This window comes from Cryptomeria japonica, chromosome 2, assembly GCF_030272615.1.
Source record: "Cryptomeria japonica chromosome 2, Sugi_1.0, whole genome shotgun sequence".
In the NCBI taxonomy this organism is placed as follows: domain Eukaryota; kingdom Viridiplantae; phylum Streptophyta; class Pinopsida; order Cupressales; family Cupressaceae; genus Cryptomeria; species Cryptomeria japonica.
In genome coordinates, this window is record NC_081406.1 from 503121996 (window position 1) to 503143187 (window position 21192).

The window sequence follows — 21192 nt, forward strand, 5'->3', positions numbered from 1 at the left end:
ATGTAATTCTTTACTTTTACAATATCGTTCATTTTAGTTATAATATTGGAAAGAATTTAATTGATGCTTCCTTTGATCATTTAAAGAGGTAGTTTGTATTATCGGTATCTTTTGTACTGTGCGCTTTTATAATTTATGTCCTTTCTTCCTGTTTCCTTCGAAAAGTAGTTTGGACATTTTTTGTGAAACTTAACATGATATTTATTTCCCAAGTATATATTTTTCTGACATGTGATTTCAGGTGAACGATGGATCCTGTTTATCAAATTTACAATGTGTGACAGCTTCTGATGTTGAGGGATTTGACAAGGTACCATATCTTAGCATTCTTGAAAAATTCTTGAACCCAGCATGCTAATTCTTTGCTTTCATTTTCTCCTTTTTTTGATTAGTTAAAATCTAAAGATACATGGTTATGTTATTCATAGAAAATTACTAAAATTTTACTATAGCTTGGAGGTGCTTGTCAATCCAACATACACCATTGAAATAGAGGCCTGTCTTATTACAGATCAGATAATTATACCAGAAATCCAATACATCAATTACAATCAGCATAACTGTAACCTTAATCTTACCCATAAATATAAGCATATGAATTTCTGAAGTTTGAAGTGATAGATCAACTATAACACCTCAGATAAATAACAGTCCAAAAAATTGTGTTCATCCTGAGGAACACAGACACATGACAACTTGCCCTACCTGTCATTCTTCATCCACTAGCTCATGGTCTGGAGTGATCTGTATTGACTTGGAGTCAATGTTTTGGTAGCATTTGCCACTTCTGGAAACCTTTGGAAATCATTGTTTTTACTCTTTGTTCTTTTTGCAGCCACCTCTATCTATCGCTTCACTTGTAGATGCCCATCCACTCCATTTTCACCGCAAAGCACATTTCCTGCACTGGAAACCTTTTGAAATCATCATATTTAATCCATGTTTGTGTTGCAGCCACCCTATCTATCACTTCACTTGTAGATGCGCATCTTCTCTATTCAGTTCAAAGCACATTTCTTGCACTGGCATATCCATTGTATTAAGATCCTCTAAAGAAAGGTGTGTACACTCAATGATGATCACTCAAACTGCTATTAGAATTTGCTGATGAGCATTTCGCTAGGATCTGACTCTTTAATGGCTGACATGATCTCTCTTTGCTGGTTGTCTGATTTCTCATGGATAAATGCTACAAAGCTCAAACTATCATCTTTAGCCTTTCAGAATTGAAATGGCTGTACCTGTTCACCTTAAACACATGAAGTCTAACCCAGGTCTGCTTCAAATCCCAGTGAAATGCTTGGGATTCCCAAATCTCCACCTCAACTGAACTGCCTGCAGTACCATTCAATGCTTCTCTTCCTTTTATCACCAAAGATTCCAGAATCCAGTCATCTATCTTGAATGACTCTTTTGCTTAGATCTATAAAAGCTGACCTCTACATGTCCAGTGGCTAAATGCTGTTTCTTGCTTTTGCTCTGGCTAGACAGACATCTTCCATAACATCTCCCATTTGAGACATAAAAGTAGTAGGTTGCATGCACAGGGGATGGGAGATCTAACAACTGTTGACGATTAACAGAGACATTCATATAATAGAATTGTCCAAGAGCGTAGAGTTGGGTGAATAAAGTTACCAGAGTTGGGTGAATAAAGTTACCAGATAAAACTTTTGCAACTATTGGTAACTAGTTTGGTGTGTTTAATGGAAGGATGGCATACATGCACACATGACCACGAAAGATGTGAATGATTCTCTATCAATCTAAGCTGTCCAAATTTCTGTTGTTTTTCATTATTAATCCACAAGGGAGAATACTGCTGTAACATGCAATGGTGTAACAACGTTTTCGTTGTTGATTATTTATCCTCCTGAAATGAGAATGCCAGTATTACATGTGTAGGGAGTATCAATGACAACTACATTTGATCTTGCACTTGTGTTGAGAGATTGCTACATTGGTTAACACGTTTTAAAAATAATCACATGGGCTGGTGTACTTTATTAAATGTTGTACATGTCTCTATGTACATTTGTCTTCTCTAAGAAGCTTCCTTGTACATCTTTTATACAATTTGAGTTGGCTTAATGGTGAAAGCTGTGTAGTCTAAAGTTGCGAATTGGGATGGGGCAGGTCATTCACCTCGTTTTGACAACATATAAGGTAAATTAAAAAGCTATCCTCTTGTGAAATACTTGCATAAGGGGGGGTCTCTGAGATGAACCCTTGCTGGTTCAATTCTTCAACCTGCTGTAATTTTGTAATTCTTTTTGAATTTTTGATTATTAAAGATGGTCTTTCAGAAATAGACAGAAGTTGCAGAAGGGGTTTCATAATTTTCAACACATATTGAAAATAATACATGAAATAATCAGCTGAAACAATAAATTGGAGATTTTAGAAGCATACCCGTAGGTCCTTAGCCAATTTATTGAAATGAAAAGATTAAATCAGCGACTTACAAAGCTCTGATTTTTATTTAGGAAACAATTCAGATCTGCTCTTATTTTAATAATAAGACGCCCAAACAGTAGAAGATGGCGCCAATTTAATGAGCAAGCTGTGTGTTTGGGAAAGGAGGCCTCCAAACCACAAAAAATTAACAGCAATAACAGTAAATAAGAAAACCTACAACAGATCTGCCCTATAAGAAGCCAAATCTGCTTGCAATCATCACCAATTTGACTTTTGAATGAAGCCAACCACAACTGCAACAATTCAACTGATCTTTCACAGTCTCACCATTACCATGCACTGAAGAATAGACGTTCTCCAATGAAGAATCCAGTCTGAAACCCTCAAGCTCCAAAACCCAGAGAGGAAGAGATATCAAATGATCAACAAATTAACGAGTTTGATTTCTCAAGGGGGCAGCTTTATGCAAAAACCCACGATTTTTAATTAGGGTTGCTTTTAGGGTTTGAAAAATATCATTAAGTGTTAAAACACTTTTAATATGGGCGGCCAACTATGGAGAAAAATAATAAGTCATTTAAATAAATTTAAGTGAAATATTTTATTAAAAAGTCAATGTGACTTTATAATAAACGTCATGAATTAAATATTGCCTGTAATTCACTGAAAAATTAATATCTCTCTCAATATGACTCCAAAAGCTGAACCGTCAGAAGCTGGAGATAAAGCTCCCAAAACCCATGTGACCAGGGGCCTGTCCAAAATAACCAACTTCCCATTTATAAATAGCCCAAATGCTATAAATAGCAAATCCCTCAAATGGAGTCAGAAACTGCTCAAATGAAGCCTGAACTGAAACCAAGCCTGAACTGAAGAACATCATCCTCCATCCACTGTCCCCATGACTCTTTGTCCATAACCTGTTAGCCTATGAGGGTCCAGAAAATAAGCTAACTCATCAACTCTAAAACCTTGACTAGGATGGGGACATCATAGTCTCTTATGTGAAAATGGTGTTTTGTTTGGTGGCAACCTAAAAGACTACCTTTACCTTTTATATTTACACACTACAAATGACAGTCTAGTATGAATAGTTTCAGCAATCCAATGTGTTCTTTCTTTTATTTTCTTTAGTGTGCTCTTATTAAGCTTCCTTGGGAGATTCACTTCTGGAATCACCATCATTAGCTTGAAGATTCTCATTAATGAGGACAAACATCAAGAGGATCTGCATTGCCAATTCTTTCTCAACCTCCACCTTATGCCTTAAAAGAAATACTTAATCAGAATATATGAGCTGAATGAATTGGAAATAACTAGAAATACCTAATTGATACAACTGAGTCACAGTAACATGGCCAGACCCACTATATCGCCTTGTCAGATTGGCTATCTCCTAATCAACCCTTTTAATGATGACCTCACATTGAATTGAAACACCCCAATACTTATTATATGGATGGATCAGCTAGGAATAGATAGCTCACTAAGGAATTGAACTCTTGCTGAACCAACTGAACCATGCTATGTTAATATGGTCTACTACTTTACTTTGGCCCATATGATGAATTGTTTGTTGATAGCTGTCATGGGATTACCAAATAGTCAACTGCCACATTAACTTTATGGTGGACATGGCAAAATGCAAAATCTTCGAAGAAAATATTTATGTGGCATGTATTTTTCACTTTCTTGGGGTTCCCAAATGATGTTGTTCATTTGGAGGTTTTTGTTGAAATTTAATTATGATTTTGGAGTCCATGTACATGTTAAACCATATTATCAATGGCTGCACATCTTAGGTTCTCCTCGCTGGCCCTGCAACATCATTCAACACTTTGTCAATCTTCTGTCAAAACATATTTCCTTCAAGACCAAGTAATGGCGTCTTGCCTTTGAGTCCCTTGGCACATCTTCTAGAGATATTGTTCCTTGGGTGACTTTGGAGGATTTTCTGTTAAGTTTAAATGTGCCTTCTTGTGGTTGGAGTCACTTTTTTATGGTCTTTGTTTGGTCACTTATTTTCATTATCACGTAAACAAGGGTTTTTTTGTATGATGATTACTCTCTACCCATTGATCGTACTTCTGATCTGTAGTTTATTGGTACTCTGTCTAAGTAACTAATATGGTTGTTGACTTGTTATAATAATCCTCTTTGTTTTCTTCTGAATAAGTTTTTGTGAAATTATCAGTGTTCAAGAGAATTGACGAGTGAAATTAACTAAAACTCAGTACAAGTGATGTGTCAATATAATTTGTGAAATGCGATTGATATAATGCTCTCCATATATAATTGCCCACGTTCTTGGCTGCAAAATTTGGAAAGAAGTTATAAGTTTTTAAATTTAGAATAAGTTGTAATCTTAGAATGGTGTGACCAAGATAAATGAGGTGTGCAATTGCTCACAAATGGTGTTATTAGATACTCTTGGGTGTCTTGTTGTACTTATACTATTATGGTTTGGGTATGGATCTTGGGTTGTGCATGTCGTGGGTATGCCTAGGGAATGTAAGCGATTTTGTGCATTTGCCTTGGTTAAACATACCCAAGGTGGATTAACAATCTTTGGTACATGCCTTGGGCAATGTTGAGCATAGGGAAAAAAGATACATTCAACTAGAATTGAAAAAGCCAATAAGTGCACAAAAACCCTAACTAGCCCTAGCTAATCCTAAAGAGTGACTTCATACCATGAACAGAAGTCAAAATAAAAACATAACATTAATGGCTAGGTCTCATTCCTCACTCATCCAAAACTCATTCATTCTCTTGCCATTTCTTAGGCTTACCATTTTTTGAATGTTCAAGCATTGTGAAGGTACTAATTCTACTCCTTAAGGAGTGTTAGAAAGGTGCTACAAAGATCAAGACATTTGTATCAAGGAGAATCATCTTTCCTTAGTTTCAATCAAACGAGTAGCACAAGGTTGCTACATGGGACTTGCATAATGGAGCTAGTGGGAGTGGCACTGCAGCTGCTTATGGTTCTAATGAAATGACATGATGCTCTCAATCGAGAGTAATACAATGATTATTGATTTGACATATGACATTAAATTATTGATTCGAAGTATCAATTGTCTTCTCAATTTGTATTTCTTTTTTTACACGAATAATGGTTATATATGTATTGTACAATTGAACCTAACCCTATTGAACTCGGAAGGAAAAATCAGAGAGGGAAGAAAAGAATATATGTCGTAAGCTGTGTAGATGTTTCACTAATTTTTTTCTTTGGATTTGGTATGGCTAGGTTCTGTCATATGATTGACACACACACACACACACACACATACACTACTCTTGATATATGTTATGTTTATATCATTTCTTATTTTAGGAGTTATTAGTCCATAGTGAAGAAAACAATGTATGTTGTACTATTTTTTCTGGTTTGGGTTTGCCGATGTTTTCTACCTTGGTTTGGTTACCAGCCCAAACTTGGGGGAAAATAAATTGATTAACCTGGAACTTGAACCCACACCGGCAGCACAGTACAACTGAATGTGGGGAATTTTTAACAAACCTGGAACTTGAAACTGAACTGGCAAAATAGCTTAAAACACATATTGTTTCCTTATCTTTGGACATAGAACTTCTAAAATAAGAATTGTTATAAAATTAAAATATGATATTATATCAACAATATTGTATTTAATTTTTTTTAGATGATACATCTACAAAGTAGAGAATTGAGCCAAAATCCTGGTTCCACCTTAGTTTGGTTAAACTTTAAAGATATCAACAATTCATTCCTTTGATTCTTTGAGACTTAAGCAAATTTGTCTGAGAAATCTAAATTTACCTTCAGACAAGATGGGTATATGGGCTAGGAGTTTTTGTTTGTGAGATTAATATAATCTTTTTCTTCTTTCTTTCTCATTGTATGATTCGGGTTGCTTTGTGCTCTCACTGTCTATAATGTATATGATATTGTTTGCTTCAAGCATAGCCTCTCCCGGTATCTTTTGATTGTGAATCAGGCTTTTAGTATATTATGATTTGTTAGTGCATAGTTTTATGTTCTAAATATCATTCTTGTGTTCCTATAGTGCAGTATTTATTCATTTTGATGGCTGCAACTTCTATATCTAAATTTTTCTTATAAAATTTTTTGGTGGTTGGCTAATAATAGGTGGTGGACATCAATTTTGGTTGGATTAAAGCATTAACATGATGTGTCACATCTGTGTTCTTCAATTAGGTGCATTCAGGCTTAATCACGACTGGCACATCTGTTTTAATAGATGGGGTTTTGGTAGCTAGTGAAGGTTCTAAGCAGAAGATAGAATTGAAGGCCACGAAACTAGTTTTGGTAAGCATTTTTCATTCATGTTTGCTGCATTGGTTATGTTCCTCAACTGATATTATTTGCACATATATTTCGTTTGTATTTTTGTTTTTCTCACACAAATATTGATGAAGGCAAACCAAACATGATAATATGAACAAATTGGCGTACATATGGGATTTTTTTAACATTCCTTAACATAGAAATGTAACTATTTTTTACCTTAAACTTCATATTTAATGTCCTTGGATGTCTCATGATGGCATGATTGTACAACACTTACTGTTTATAGGCAGATTCCATAATCTAGAACCATATTTGATTCAAACTTATGTATATACGAAACTAATTTTTTAAATATTACCTTTTTTGTGGAACACTAACTAATATCAGCCATGTCCTGTTTGTTCAATGTTTCTTGTAATGCTTTAGCTTATGGTACAGATTATTGCTGGGGTTAGCATGATATTTTCCTATTATGCCCCTCTAGGATTTTTCAATTTTATCTTATATTGATTTTTTGTTTTAGCATCTTCTTTTACTGGACTGTAGTTTAAATTAAGTGCAATAGGTAAATCCTCCTGGAGATACACTCTTAAATAACTTAAGAAAACTCCAACCATCACCTCTATCCAAGTTTTAATGAAACTATTTGATCACACAAGTGGAACCCTAGCAATATGTGGCAGAGCCACAAGATACCAATAATAGAATAATAGAATGAATGTGCAATTAAAAGTAGAATGGAGCAGATCCACAAATCTTAGCAAAAGGAAATCAGAATACTGGATATTAGACCAAGCCACTTCGAGGGACCGGCCTCCACAAGTCTTACAATAAGACTGAATTTGCAATATGATGCCAAATAATACTTCCTGTATATGTCATAATTAGGATATGGTGATGTCATAATCCCAATTAGGTTCATTACCACTGTCATTATGAAGATTTAGGAATTATGAAAGGATCAAGTCAAAATTTATGTGTGCTTTTAGTCTGGCACTCAATAACCCAATACATCCTATAGGCTAAGGGCATAACACGCTCCTCTCTTCAAAAAACCATAGTTCCTCAATGTTCAGATGTGGGTATTTTTTGATGGATCCTTCATCTTCCCAAATGGTATCTTCTCTCACCAAGCTTTTATTTGATGAAATATTATGTGAGCATCCTAGTCCACAACCTCTTACTCTTTATCTGGATAATTTCTTCTGGTTCTGAAAAATACGTTATTCAAACAAGATACGTGAAAGAGTGGATGCATATATGTAGTTTGAGGCAATTCCATTGTGTATGCTATGCTGCCAATCCTCTACAAAACCTTGTAAGGACCATGGTATTTGGTTGCAAATTTGTTGCTTCTTTTGCTGCTTCAGAAGCATTTGCTTATAGGTTTGTATCTAAACAAATACCTTCCTACTTTTAATTGCCTTGCATTTACATGCTTATCAATCAACTTCCTGTCTCATTCTATTCTATGCCATGGTCAATTTCCTGTTGAGACTTGATAATTTTTTTTGATGCTGAATATGGTCTGTTAATGTGATAGAAGGTGGAGTGTACCCATAAAGTGCTATGAGTGGTGACATCTTGGTAGAAGCATGTAATGAGGTGTTATACCATCATTACACTAGTTGCAATCAATGGCCCAAGTGTGACAACTTTTCTGATACAAAACAATGAGGATATTGCCCTAAATATTTATTAACTGCCTCTTTTTCTCCATCTAATTGAGGGTGAAAAGAAGAGTTGTGAGCTAATTGAATACCTAAACAATAGAACTAACTGGTCAATAAATGACTAGTAAATATAGGATCACAGTCATTAATTATAATATTTGATGTACCATGTAGCTTCTGAGCTTTTTCATGAAGGCTTCTGTAACTCTATTGACCAGGAATAAGTTGAGACAATGCACAAAAATGTGTTTGGGGAGCCTATCCACTTCTACCATGATAACATTTTTCCCATTTAATTTTTTCAAGCTTGTGATGAAGTCCACGGTAACTTTAACTATGAATGGATAGGGGTAATGGGAAACCCAAAGTCTTGACCATTTCATGCTTGTTTCTTTGACATACCAAATGTTCTGCTTGAAATTTTTGGACATTGCCTTTGATCAGAAAAATGTATCCCATTTTGTGTGCTATGGATTATTTTGGACAGTAATCAGCTTGTTTGATGCAGTTCTGTTGCAGGGCCAAAACAATGCTCATATGGAGTTAAACGTTGAATATTTTTGTATATCAGATTTCTTTTGGAAAGCTATGTGATTTTAAAAAAATGGCATTGCATTTCAAGTCTGTATGAGAAAGTTGGTATTGAAATTGTTTGTGAAGATGCTGAACTGTCACAGTTGTTGTTCAAGTCTATCAGATGTTTTTAAACCTAAGGTTATATTTTGTAGCTTATAAAGGTGGCACAATCATTATGTGGCAAAACAAATCTCATAAATGCAGCCAAAACATAACAGCAGTTGCATAAATAACAAAAATTCCCAGAAGGATTGACTTTCAATTCCAGAATTCTGATTCTCTGTCTTCCTCTTCTCTGTTGATGGCCTTTTCAGTTTCTAAATCTTGGGAATCTAGATACTTTGTGTGTGATGATATGGATCATTGGGGGTTTGTTTAATGTAATGTCCCCATCATTTTGACAGGCTAATGACAGTCAAACTCTAGCCTCTTTAATTCCTTGGGTTAGAGTTAATAAAATTAAGAAGGGAATAATATATTATTGGCCAAAAAACTATGGTAATGAATAATTATTATAATTGTTCTTTAAGTCATAGAAAGTGGGGCCATTAAAGACTTAACATTTAATGTCTAGGCGATGTCATCAAGGGGACCATATAATAATTAATTCTATCAATGAAAATATGGCCTAAGGCGAAGCTGAAGAATTGTCTAGAAGAGTTCGATGGCTTTTTGTGTTGATGAAGCCTATATTAAGGTTGATCGAGGCAACAAGGAGGGCATTCATGACATAAACTTTTATAATTTTCTCTCTGCAAATCGTATTCTCTAGCTCAGGACGAAAACCCTCTGCTTACTAGCTTTGGACGAAAACCTGAGGCAAACTTGATAGTGGACTATCTGGCGCTGCATGCAAATCTTCAGTTTGAGGGCGATAAGGGTGAACTTGGCCTTCCTCAGTTATTTCGGCTCCAAACACCACTCCAGGTCTCATCTACAACCGACTTTCCATAGTCTTGAGTGTTGATTTTAGGTAATTGGATGTTAATCTAGTTACCTAGGTTATAAACAGATTGAGAATAAGAAGAAATAACAATAAGAACACACAACACAAGACACAAGTATCCTGGGAAAACCTCCCTCTTGGAGGAAAAACCCAGCATGAAAGATTCAGATCAGATTCTTAATTATGAGCAGATTACATGAATCAGATTACTTATCTGATTTGGTTGCCGATCTAGGGCAGACTGAACCTAGCATATGCAGCTGTAGTGTGTCTTCAAGGAGAGCAGAATATTGACATCAATTGAAGAGGGAGATTACTGAAGTATAGCGCATCACCTTGCCCAGCAAGTTGTCCAATGGATTCGCTCTCTAAGATGCCTGATTTGCTGACTGTTCTTGCATAAGACTGATCGCACTTGATGAAAAGGATAATTGTTGTGTAGAATGAATCTTGTTTATATACAAGATTCATGTTCAAGTCTTTTAAGTCGGCCTTAACTAATTTCCTTTATTTAACATATTTCTCTTTGCACTTTGGCGCCCAATTTGGGGCCTACATAACTTGCAACTTGTGACACGTTTCCTGTTTGGGGCCCAGACCGATGAATTGCTTAACCACACGTTACATTTAGGTGTGTTTTTCACACGTTTCATGTGGAGGAATACATAATGTGTTGCGTGTGAACATTTATGGGTCCACACGTTAGGAACTGGTCCTCATAATGCAATGTATGGTTATTGGGCCCAACCCATTACAAATGAACAATAAACATAGTAGGAATGGGTCCAGCCCTCTTACTTAAGTTGAATTCTAATGTTGCCTTCGGCAATCAGAATTCAACTTTTATTTTTCTACCTAGTTACAAAAACCAACACTCCCTCTTAACTAGGGAGGAAAATAAATACATAATCAAAATCTTTCAACCAGATTACATGATTAGGGCCCAGCCCTAAGTAATACATACAATATGCAATTTGAACACAAGTTTACACAATATGGACCTTTCCATGAAATTCCTCTTGCAATGCTTGCAAAGGATGAATCCAAGACTTCATAGCTTCACACTTTCCTGGGACCTGCATATATCATCAGATTTTCATGATCTTTCATCATGCACATCCACAAAGGAAGAAAGAGACCTTTCCTTATGTATTCCTGCAAGAATGAATACTTAGATATATACATAAACATACAACATGAATCATGTACAACCGTAGAGGATACAATAAGCTTCTCCACTGAGAAGAACGACCTGCCACACCGCAGAGGGTGGACTCACCTTGCACTCCGCAGAGGGTGAGAGAGAACTACCACCTTGCACTCCGCAGAGGGTGGATGATACACCTAGTGTATCATAGAGTAAAACAAGAACACCCGTTAGTTTCAACATAATATATATGATAGAAGAAAGGAAATAACTTTGCTATAATCAAGTAGAGATCATACATTAGACATATTCTATTAAATCCATCATTAGAGCTGAAACACAAGGTTTAGAAAACCAGCAATAAGATTTACTGAAATAAGGTATGAGACTCCCTCTAAAACCCTATCTAGATGATAAATTCACAACAAATTTCTCGACTTAAAGTTGGAACCAATCCTAAATCTAAGATAGAATTTATCAAATTTGTATCCTTAATAAGGAGAAAGTTTGAAAGTTTGAGTAGACTTTTAAATCTAGATCCGATGGCATGAGCTGAAGTGGGCCTTCTTGGATCATGCCTGTAAACCTGATAATTTTCCTCTAGAACAGCTGTAAGGATTAGTTTCCAATACATCATTACTGAAATAAAATAACAAGATCAGAAGTTTTAACTTAAGGATGGATCAACAAACCAATAGATCAAAAGAGAAAATCTTCACGATTGTGGGGATTTGATACTTCATTTATTTTTGCATCTTCTTGCTCGTCTTGAGTTTGACAGTCCCTTGCAAAGTGACCAAGCTTGGTGCATCGGAAGCATCGGATGTGAGATAAGTCTCTTGGTCTCTTCCTTGAATGAGGGGTAGAAGAGCTGAAATCTCTATTTCTCTTGAGATCATTCTTCTTCCAATGGCTGCCTTCCGTCTTAGCCAAGAGGACATGTTGCTCATCATAAGGGTTCTTAATTTTTCCTTTTGCAGCCAGCCGAGACTCTTCTTGAATGCACTCTCCCATTAATTGATCAAACTGAGGAAGCTCAACTCTGGCACTGATTCCTTGAACAAACGGTTCACAAGAGGGAGGAAGACCATTTAGGGCAGTCATAGATAAGTCATTGTCTTCAACGCTTTTCCCAATGGTAGCAAGCTGATCTCTTAGCTCAAAAATTCTCATGAAGTAAGTAGCAACAGGTTCTTCTTTCTCTAATTTGATGTAAGAGAGCTGATTCCTTAAAGCAAGTATGTAGCTGGTATTGTTGACTTCGTACATCTTTTCCAATGAGGTGAACATCTCCCTAGCGGTCTTCTTCATGGAGATGGATGGCACCAAGTGATTTTTGACGGAGTCTATTATTATCCTTTGAGCTTGGAAGTCCTTCTTCTTCCAATCTTCTTTCTCACTTTCATCCTCAGGGTCCTTAGCATTCTTGCCAACATATTCAGCAAGATCATTCAATGCCATCATTATCCTGACCTTCCAAGAAGAGTAATTTGTGTTACCTTCCAACCTATCTTTAGCCCCGATATAAGAAGCCATGAGGACTAAACCTTTGAACAACAGGTTAGATAGGAGCACAAATCTTATCACAACCTCTATACGAACCTAGAGCTCTGATACCATGTTGATTTTAGGTAATCGGATGTTAATCTAGTTACCTAAGTTATAAACAGATTGAGAATAAGCAGACATAACAATAAGAACACACAACACAAGACACAAGTACCCTGGGAAAACCTCCCTCTTGGAGGAAAAACCCAGCATGAAAGATTCAGATCAGATTCTTAATTATGAGCAGATTACATGAATCAGATTACTTATTTGATTTGGTTGCCAATCTAGGGCAGACTGAACCTAGCATATGCAGCTGTAGTGTGTCTTCAGGGAGAGCAGAATAGCGACATCAATTGAAGAGGGAGATCACTGAAGTATAGCGCATCACCTTGCCTAGCAAGTTGTCCAATGGATTCGCTCTCTAAGATGCCTGATTTGCTGACTGTTCTTGCATAAGACTGATCGCACTTGATGAAAAGGATAATTGTTGTGTAGAATGAATCTTGTTTATATACAAGATTCATGTTCAAGTCTTCTAAGTCGGCCTTAACTAATTTCCTTTATTTTACATATTTCTCTTTGCACTTTGGCGCCCAATTTGGGGCCTACATAACTTGCAACATGTGACACGTTTCCTGTTTGGGGCCCAGACCTGTGAATTGCTTAACCACACATTACATTTAGGTGTGTGTTTCACACATTTCATGTGGAGGAATACATAATGTGTTGCGTGTGAACATTTATGGGTCCATACGTTAGGAACTGGTCCTCATAATGCAATGTATGGTTATTGGGCCCAGCCCATTACAAATGAACAATACACATAGTAGGAATGGGTCCAGCCCTATTACAAGTTGAATTCTAATGTTGCCTTCGGCAATCAGAATTCAACTTTTATTTTTCTACCTAGTTACAAAAACCAACATTGAGGCGATGCTGCTGGGTAATGAAGGCGCAGAAGTTAAGGAAAAATCGCAATAGATCAGACAATTAAAATTATTCCATGCGGTGAGGTATCTGCCTGTTCAATCTTTCCAGCATACGTGGCATGATCAGAATACCATGGCATGATCAGAATTGAGGTGTCTGATTGGGAATGCTTTTTTCATCGGGTATGTGAAGAAAGTAGAATTTTACTCAAAACTGAAATAAAGAGACCAGAATTCTATATTTATTCAAGAGTAATTGAATTGCTTGCAAAGTGTTTAAAGAAAATAAATTAAAACGTTGATTCTATATTTTCTGTGGCTATCTGTTGTTGCATGTTAGACCATTTAATATTTGAAAGGTTAAAAAAATAAAGAACCCCTTACTTTAAACAATCAAACTTTAGATTCTCAGATCTCCAAGAGGGTTAGATCATTTCATTTAGTCTTATAGCTCAGGTGTTGGGAGTATTTATGAGTGTTTAAGGTCATATGTTGACTGTCAATGTAGTGAGGACTGAAGGTTTGTAAAATTGATTGTAAGTGGTCATGTAAGAGCGTTTACAAGATTTGAAGAAAGTCCATGGTTAGCGATCAATTGTAACAAGCCAATTTTGACTGTAAACCATGGGAATGCCCCCCATGAGACTTTTTTTATCATCTGGGCTGAGGTGCTTATCTGTGTGCGTGTGTGTGTTTGGTGTGCGTGTGTATGCATGCATATGTCCTAGAAACATTACTTTTGCTATGTAATGCATATCCTAAGTGCAAAACTTGTTTAATGGATCACGTTGTTGCTCACTGAATGCCTTGTTATGTTAACCATGCATTGTTATTGTTACTGTATTTAGACTTGAGATGCTTTACGGACTCCATTAATGTGGTATTTGTATAGTATTTGGTCCTAATCATTGGTTTAGGTTAATGAAATATTTATGCATTTATTTATTCCAGATTGGGAGCAGTGATCCTGCTACATTTCCTGTGCAAAAGAAGAAGACAACCAAAGAATATCTCAGAAGTGTAGCACACATGCGTCCTCGGACAAATACATTTGGTGCAGTATGTTTCTCTTTTATGTATCTGAATTTTGCTTCAAGGGAATATACACAAAACAAGTATCCAAGACTTTATTAGGAGTGATTCTTTTATATGAATTATCTATACTGAGTGGCAAAAGAAGATTCAGGTGGTAATCATTAGAGAGAAGAGTTGATGCTGACAAATTTGCGCGTTGGAAATGATGTTGACATCTTTTCCACAGGTTAATTAATTCTCGAGGACTATATATATTGATGTGTCAGGTCCAACCCCAAAGGAGAAAAGTGTTTTTGTTGGTAGATCTAGGTGTCTCATATGTGAGAAAAGGGTTGCCGGGAGCTATCTTCTTTGCATACATATATATTTATAAAAAATATTTATTTAATGTTATACCATGTGTGAATTGATCTTATGATGAAACACATTTTGGGTTGTTGTAAATTGTAAGATAGCTGTTCATGATAATCATCTCTTTTTCTAGATTTAAGTTATCATAAGCCTGAAGAGGTTGGACAGGCCTGTTATTTCTGGGAGCAAATTTTTTTTTCTGATTGACATAGCATATTGCTTGTTTGTGCATGCTTGATGACGTTTTGTTAACATTGTGGAGTTGTACTCAACTAAAATTACAATCATCCTAATTGTTTTCTTTTTTATACACATTCAGGATATGGTGTATTTCGTTTGTGATGTCAAAAACTCAAAAGAAATTATTATTTAATTTGTGTTTATTTGGGGAGTTGAACAGGTAGCCAGAGTGAGGAATGCTCTTGCATATGCCACACACAAGTATTTCCAGGACATGGGCTTTGTTTGGGTTGCTAGTCCAATAATCACTGGTTCAGACTGTGAAGGTGCTGGGCAGCAATTTTGTGTTACAACTTTGGTATGGAGTATTTTGCCTTTGCAAATGGAAATGTGTACATATTATTTAAACTTTAACTAGTTTTTTGATATCATTGTTTTAGTTTTATGTTCATTCTTTGTGCACACACCTAGCTTGAATTTGAATGGTAAATAAGATCTTTCATAGCTTAGCTGCCTGCCAGTTTTGATTTCAAGATTGTATTGAATCTATTGATAGATATTTATGTTTAATTTGGGTAGAAAGTATAGGAATCTTCCTATTTGGAACAGTCCACCTAAAGTTTTGAAAGTATAGGTTTTTGGTAACAGGCAACCCATTGAGGGCCAGAAGTGATTTTTGAGATACACAAATTTCATATTGATATGGCTGTTATACTCTAGGATTCTCATCTTATGGTAGTTGCTTCTGTATTTTGGGAGGATTTGGCTTGTCAAACGGATTTAGTGTCATCTTAACTCTGTTTTAACTTTTGAAATGTTGTATGTTCATTCTTAGCTTTGGTATGTAGCAATAAAGGTTCTGCCTTTCTTTTATGAGATCACCATTTGATAGCTGGGGCTAATGTTGATTTTTTAAGTGTCAGCTGAGATATCTTGCACACAATGGGTAAACAGAAAATGTAACATCTATTCATAATCACTCAATAAAATATAGAAATTAATGAATAAATTAAACATAATGGTCACTCAGAGTCAAAGAGTCAAACACTTGAAACTAATTTTTTTGTCAAAATATATAAATGATTCTACAATTATCACAATTAGTGCAGGTCAATTTACAATACTTTTTCATAAATGTAAAACTCAATCATTTTATATATAGATGTAGGTACACACTTTGAAACCAGATTGATGACATATGCAACAAATCTAATTATAGTAGCCTTGCTCTTCCTATACAAATTCAGAACTTTAAATAACAATGTAGGCAAATAAGTAAGAGTCGTCTACTCTTTCAATTAGCAGGTTACAAGATAGATAAATACATTAACACTTGCATTACGAAACCTCTTCCGTTTCCTCTTTTCGTAACCTGGAGCCAAAGAGAAAGAGAGTACAATTGAGGCAATATCCACTCTACCACGATGCATTAAGGTTGCCCAGGTTGCTCCACTGGAGAAGCCCAACCCATCACAAAGGATCTAGCAGTATGTTTCCAACATGCATGATGGAATCTAAGATATGAAGTGAATCATTGACAAGCTAGCATACCTATATGCTCAGACAACAAATGCACATATCCATTAATCACATATATTATGGAAGAGGGTGTACATCAACCCAAGCAATGCACTTATGCATGTATATCAACAACAACAATGTTTACAATATAAAATGTTCTAATTATCTCACTATGATATCTAGACATTCAATAAGATAGATAAACAATACCAGAAGATAAGTCTGTAACTGACATTTATTCCATTAAATTTAGCTTAAATAATATATTTTCAAGGTAATGATGTCTATTGATTAGTTCCCCTGAGAAGCTAATCCACCACGCAAATATATCTCCCTAAATCCACTCACTACTAGGTGATTTAGAAACGGAAGGTCTTACTCTCCCTCATGACACAATTGGTAGTAGGTTATGACTCAGCATACATGGAACGTAATCGGCAAAATTATTGTAAGTGCTTAATAATTTCACTCATATATAAAATTACTTTTACAAATAATGACAATGAACATTAAAATTCAGTTGGCAAACAGAATCTTGGAAATCAATTAACAAATTTCAACTCAGATTGCAGCAAAAAGAACAGTGTTTAAACACTCATAAATTTTACATCCCTTGGCCAAATTTAAATCTTCAATATGTTTTGGAAAGGGGAAAGAACAAAAAACAAAACCCAGAAGACATTTTGCAAGGAACCCAAACACACACGAGCAGTTTTCTCTGCAATACAACTTACGAGTTTCCTACTTTAAACAACAGTTTGGTAACACAATCATCTAACACAGTTTGTAGTTTAACTGATGTTTATCCATTACAATAGAACAATGAGTTTGCAAGGTGTAAGAACATATAATTTACTGGCTATCAGCAAACTATAATGGGTATTTGTTTGCAAATAATTAAAGAATGGATAGCAGGCATGGCAGGTATATAATTATCATTTTCTCAATTAGCTTTACATATCCATTTTCTTATAGTAATTCTATCTCATTTAAGCCTTTTCTCACAGACTTGTAACCTAAGAGCATTTCAAAGCCAGGATATTCTTAATTTTGTAGATGTTGTTAAGGAAACGAGATCAGATTATAATACCTTTTTCTTTATTTGATGTATGCACTCCTTGATTCAATACTGATTCAGATTTACTACTGTTATGAACAGGTAAGTTTGATTTGAAACGATGAAGGATTGAAGCACTTGTAATGGAGAGATGACTGCACTTGTAGTGGCACTGGTTTTTGTACGTTCTGTGTTTTCCAAATGCAGACCGAAAAAGATATAAGTATGTGAACGGAGAGGCATGTCCATGTAGGGACATGTCTCTACGTGGACTAAGTCCACGTAGAGGCATGCCTCTACATGAGACATGTCCGTTCGATAATATAACCACGATAGTATAACACCGATAACAACGATAATGTAACATGACCAATGTTTGATTTAATCGCTGTGATTAATATCGATTCCTTTAATCGATAATGATTATCGGGTTAATAAAAGTTTCGGAGCATGGTTAATTAATCAACATAAATTGCTTATAACATAATGATTTTTATTTTTATCCGACTGAAGCTATAACATTAACACTCCCTCTTAGCTAGGGAGGATTGTGGTATGATCAATAAACTGTACTCTCAAGTTATGAGAGAGGAAATGAGAGGAAATGATCATCTCAATATGATAACGTAAAAATAAAGGATAGCAATTTCTATCCATCATTTAATGTTACCTTACGGTATCGTTAAAGTATGGTATATTTAAGAATATCAACCATAGGATATTCACCATACTTATATCTTCCTTGATATGTGCACTGGCATCAAGTCTCATGATGCCTATCAAGGAGGATATCTGTACATGATGTCTCCATTGATGCTAAATCTCATAGTATCCATCATGCCATATCTTAGTAACTCAGATATGTACACTATCATGATCTCCATAGACATTATTCATATAATATCCATCATGACAGCAGGTTAAACGATTTATAAGATCGTCACCTTACAATAGTAACCATAATCAGACATCAGTGAAAGATCGTCACTTTCCATGATGTCTCTACAGAGTCATGTAGTAACTCACATGATAAAATAACATAGATATCTTTTAACATTAAGACATTACTGAGACTCAATCTCAGAAAATATAATTACATTTTTACCATACCAAGTTTACCTCTGGAGTGATTCACTTTTAATTTGGAGAGGGGCTTGGTTAAGATGTCTGCAGTTTGTTCATCCGTGTTGATATATTTCAATTGTATAACATTTCTTTCCACCATATCCCTGATGTAATGGTAGGGGATCTCAATATGTTTTGATCTGTTATGAAATACCGGATTCACAGAAAGCTTAATACAGCTTTGATTATCACAGTGTATAATATTGGGGGGCAAGGATTGTCCAAACAATCCTACCAATAGTTTCCTCAACCATACTGCTTCTCGAGCTCCCATTGATGCTGCAATGTACTCAACTTCCGTGGAGCTCTGAGCAACTGAAGATTGCTTTCTGCTTAACCAGGATATCATGGCAGATCCCAAGCTAAAACAACATCCTGAAGTACTTTTACAATCAACAACACTACCAGCCCAATCTGAGTCAGAATATTCGTGAAGACATATTTCTACATTATCATATTTTAGTCTCAGTTCAATAGTTCCACGTAGATACCTCATGATGTGTTTTGCTGCTACAAGGTGTATTTTCTTGGGTTCACACATGAATTGACTGAGAGCGTTTGTTGCATAACAAATGTCTGGCCGGGTATTTACCAAGTACATCAGTGATCCAATTATTTGTCGATAGAGAGTAGGATTGACTAATTCTGACTGAGAGGCTGCATCTTTTAGTTTATGTAGATTCCTTTCCATAGGTGTAGACATGGGTTTGCTGTCCATCATTCCAACTCTGTTTAGAATATCAATAGTGTATTTACCTTGATTCAGTATGACACAATTGTCTTCTTGCCATACTTCTAGCCCCAGAAAGTAATGTAGGAGACCCAAGTCTTTCATATCAAATTCAGAAGCCAGATCTTGTTTGCACTTTATGATTAGATGATATTCACCTGTGATTAATAAATCATCAACATAAAGGACGAGAATTAACATGTTACCATTTGTTACTTTGAAGTAGAGGTTAGGCTCTGCTTCATTCTTGGAGAATCCTAACTTGATGAGGTTATTATCTATTCTCTCATACCAGGCTCTAGGGGCTTGTTTGAGCCCATAGAGAGCCTTCTTCAATTTGTAAACATGAGAAGTACTATTATGAATAGTGAAACCTTCAGGTTGCTCTAGGTATACTTCTTCTTCTATGATACCATTCATAAATGCAGTCTTTACATCCATATGGTGTATTTTCCATCCTTTTGAGGTGGCAATAGCAATTATGGTCCTTACTGAAGTGTACCGAGCGACTGGAGCAAATGTTTCTTCATAATCAATTCCGGCCTTTTGAGAGAACCCTCTAGCAACAAATCTAGCTTTGTGTTTTTCAATACTTCCATCTGCCGCATGTTTGATTTTAAATAGCCATTTGGATGTAACAACTGATTTTCCTTTAGGTCTAGGCACAATATCCCAGACATCATTCTTCAGAATGGATTGGTACTCTTCGATCATGGCATCCTTCCAAACTTGATTTTTTAAGGCTTCTTCAACATTTGAAGGTTCGGATTTAATGAGTTCACTCATAAGAGCAACATAGTTTAAATAACCTCTTGGTTTCTTGCTTTCTCTAAATGTCCCCTTGGGTGCAGCATAGATCTTATCTTCTTCAATTGTTTTCCTTGCTCGGAGTGGTCTTTTTCTGTTAGTAGCAGGTTCAAGAGGTTCAAGAGTAGAATTCATTGGTTCGTTATCTTCTACAAGTAATTCCCTCTGAATCTCAGTGCTAGGATCCTCGGTCATGTCTTGAGAAGACTCATCATCTGCTTCATTAGTGTTTTTAGAAATTTTGAATGCAATGTCTTCTTCAAAAGTTACATCTCTGCTAAGCTCAATTATATTCTGACTGGGAACATATATCCTGTAGGCTTTGGATGTTTCACTATAACCAACAAATATCCCTTTCTTTCCTGATGGCTCTAGTTTGGATCTTTTCTCCTTAGGAATGTGGATGTAGACTGGACAACCAAATATTCTTAAGTGACTTAACAATCGCATAGAATTAGTTGTTCGTCAAAAGGACACCATGCCAATGTCAAAATCTGAAGCTCTGCTTCAGTGACCACTGTTATGCTCAATCACACGTAGGCTTCATTTCCCGCAAGGTCAAAGGTAAAAAAAGAAGGAAAATCAAAAGGAAAGAGAGCTGAAACGCAATTAAATATCAAGAATAAATTTGGCAAAGGGAATGCAGACACCTCTGCCGGTATTGAAAAGAAAATCTACCCGAAACAGAGCAATCTCTGTGAGCTTACAGGCGATAACTCCGTCGGGGCTATGAATGCTTGGTGGCAACGGGGCTCTATCCAGGTTGCTTTTGAAGTATGAGTCCGCAAGGTGACTTGACATAAGGAAACATTGATGCTTCAACTCTTTCTAAGCTAGAATGAACCT

General features: G+C 35.9%; 1 protein-coding gene across 2 annotated transcripts in view; it reads left to right on the forward strand.

The window, feature by feature from the left end:
- The window catches only part of LOC131078915 (asparagine--tRNA ligase, chloroplastic/mitochondrial), a 151281-nt gene that overhangs the window by 27687 nt on the left and 102402 nt on the right, over nt 1-21192 (forward strand). Inside the window, exons 2-5 of one of the 2 annotated variants that reach the window (XM_058016752.2) lie at nt 242-310; nt 6626-6736; nt 14492-14599; nt 15327-15464. In XM_058016752.2, coding sequence (XP_057872735.2) covers nt 242-310; nt 6626-6736; nt 14492-14599; nt 15327-15464 — 426 coding nt within the window. The remainder of the gene's footprint in view (nt 1-241; nt 311-6625; nt 6737-14491; nt 14600-15326; nt 15465-21192) is intronic. The other variant, XM_058016753.2, reaches the window with a different exon arrangement.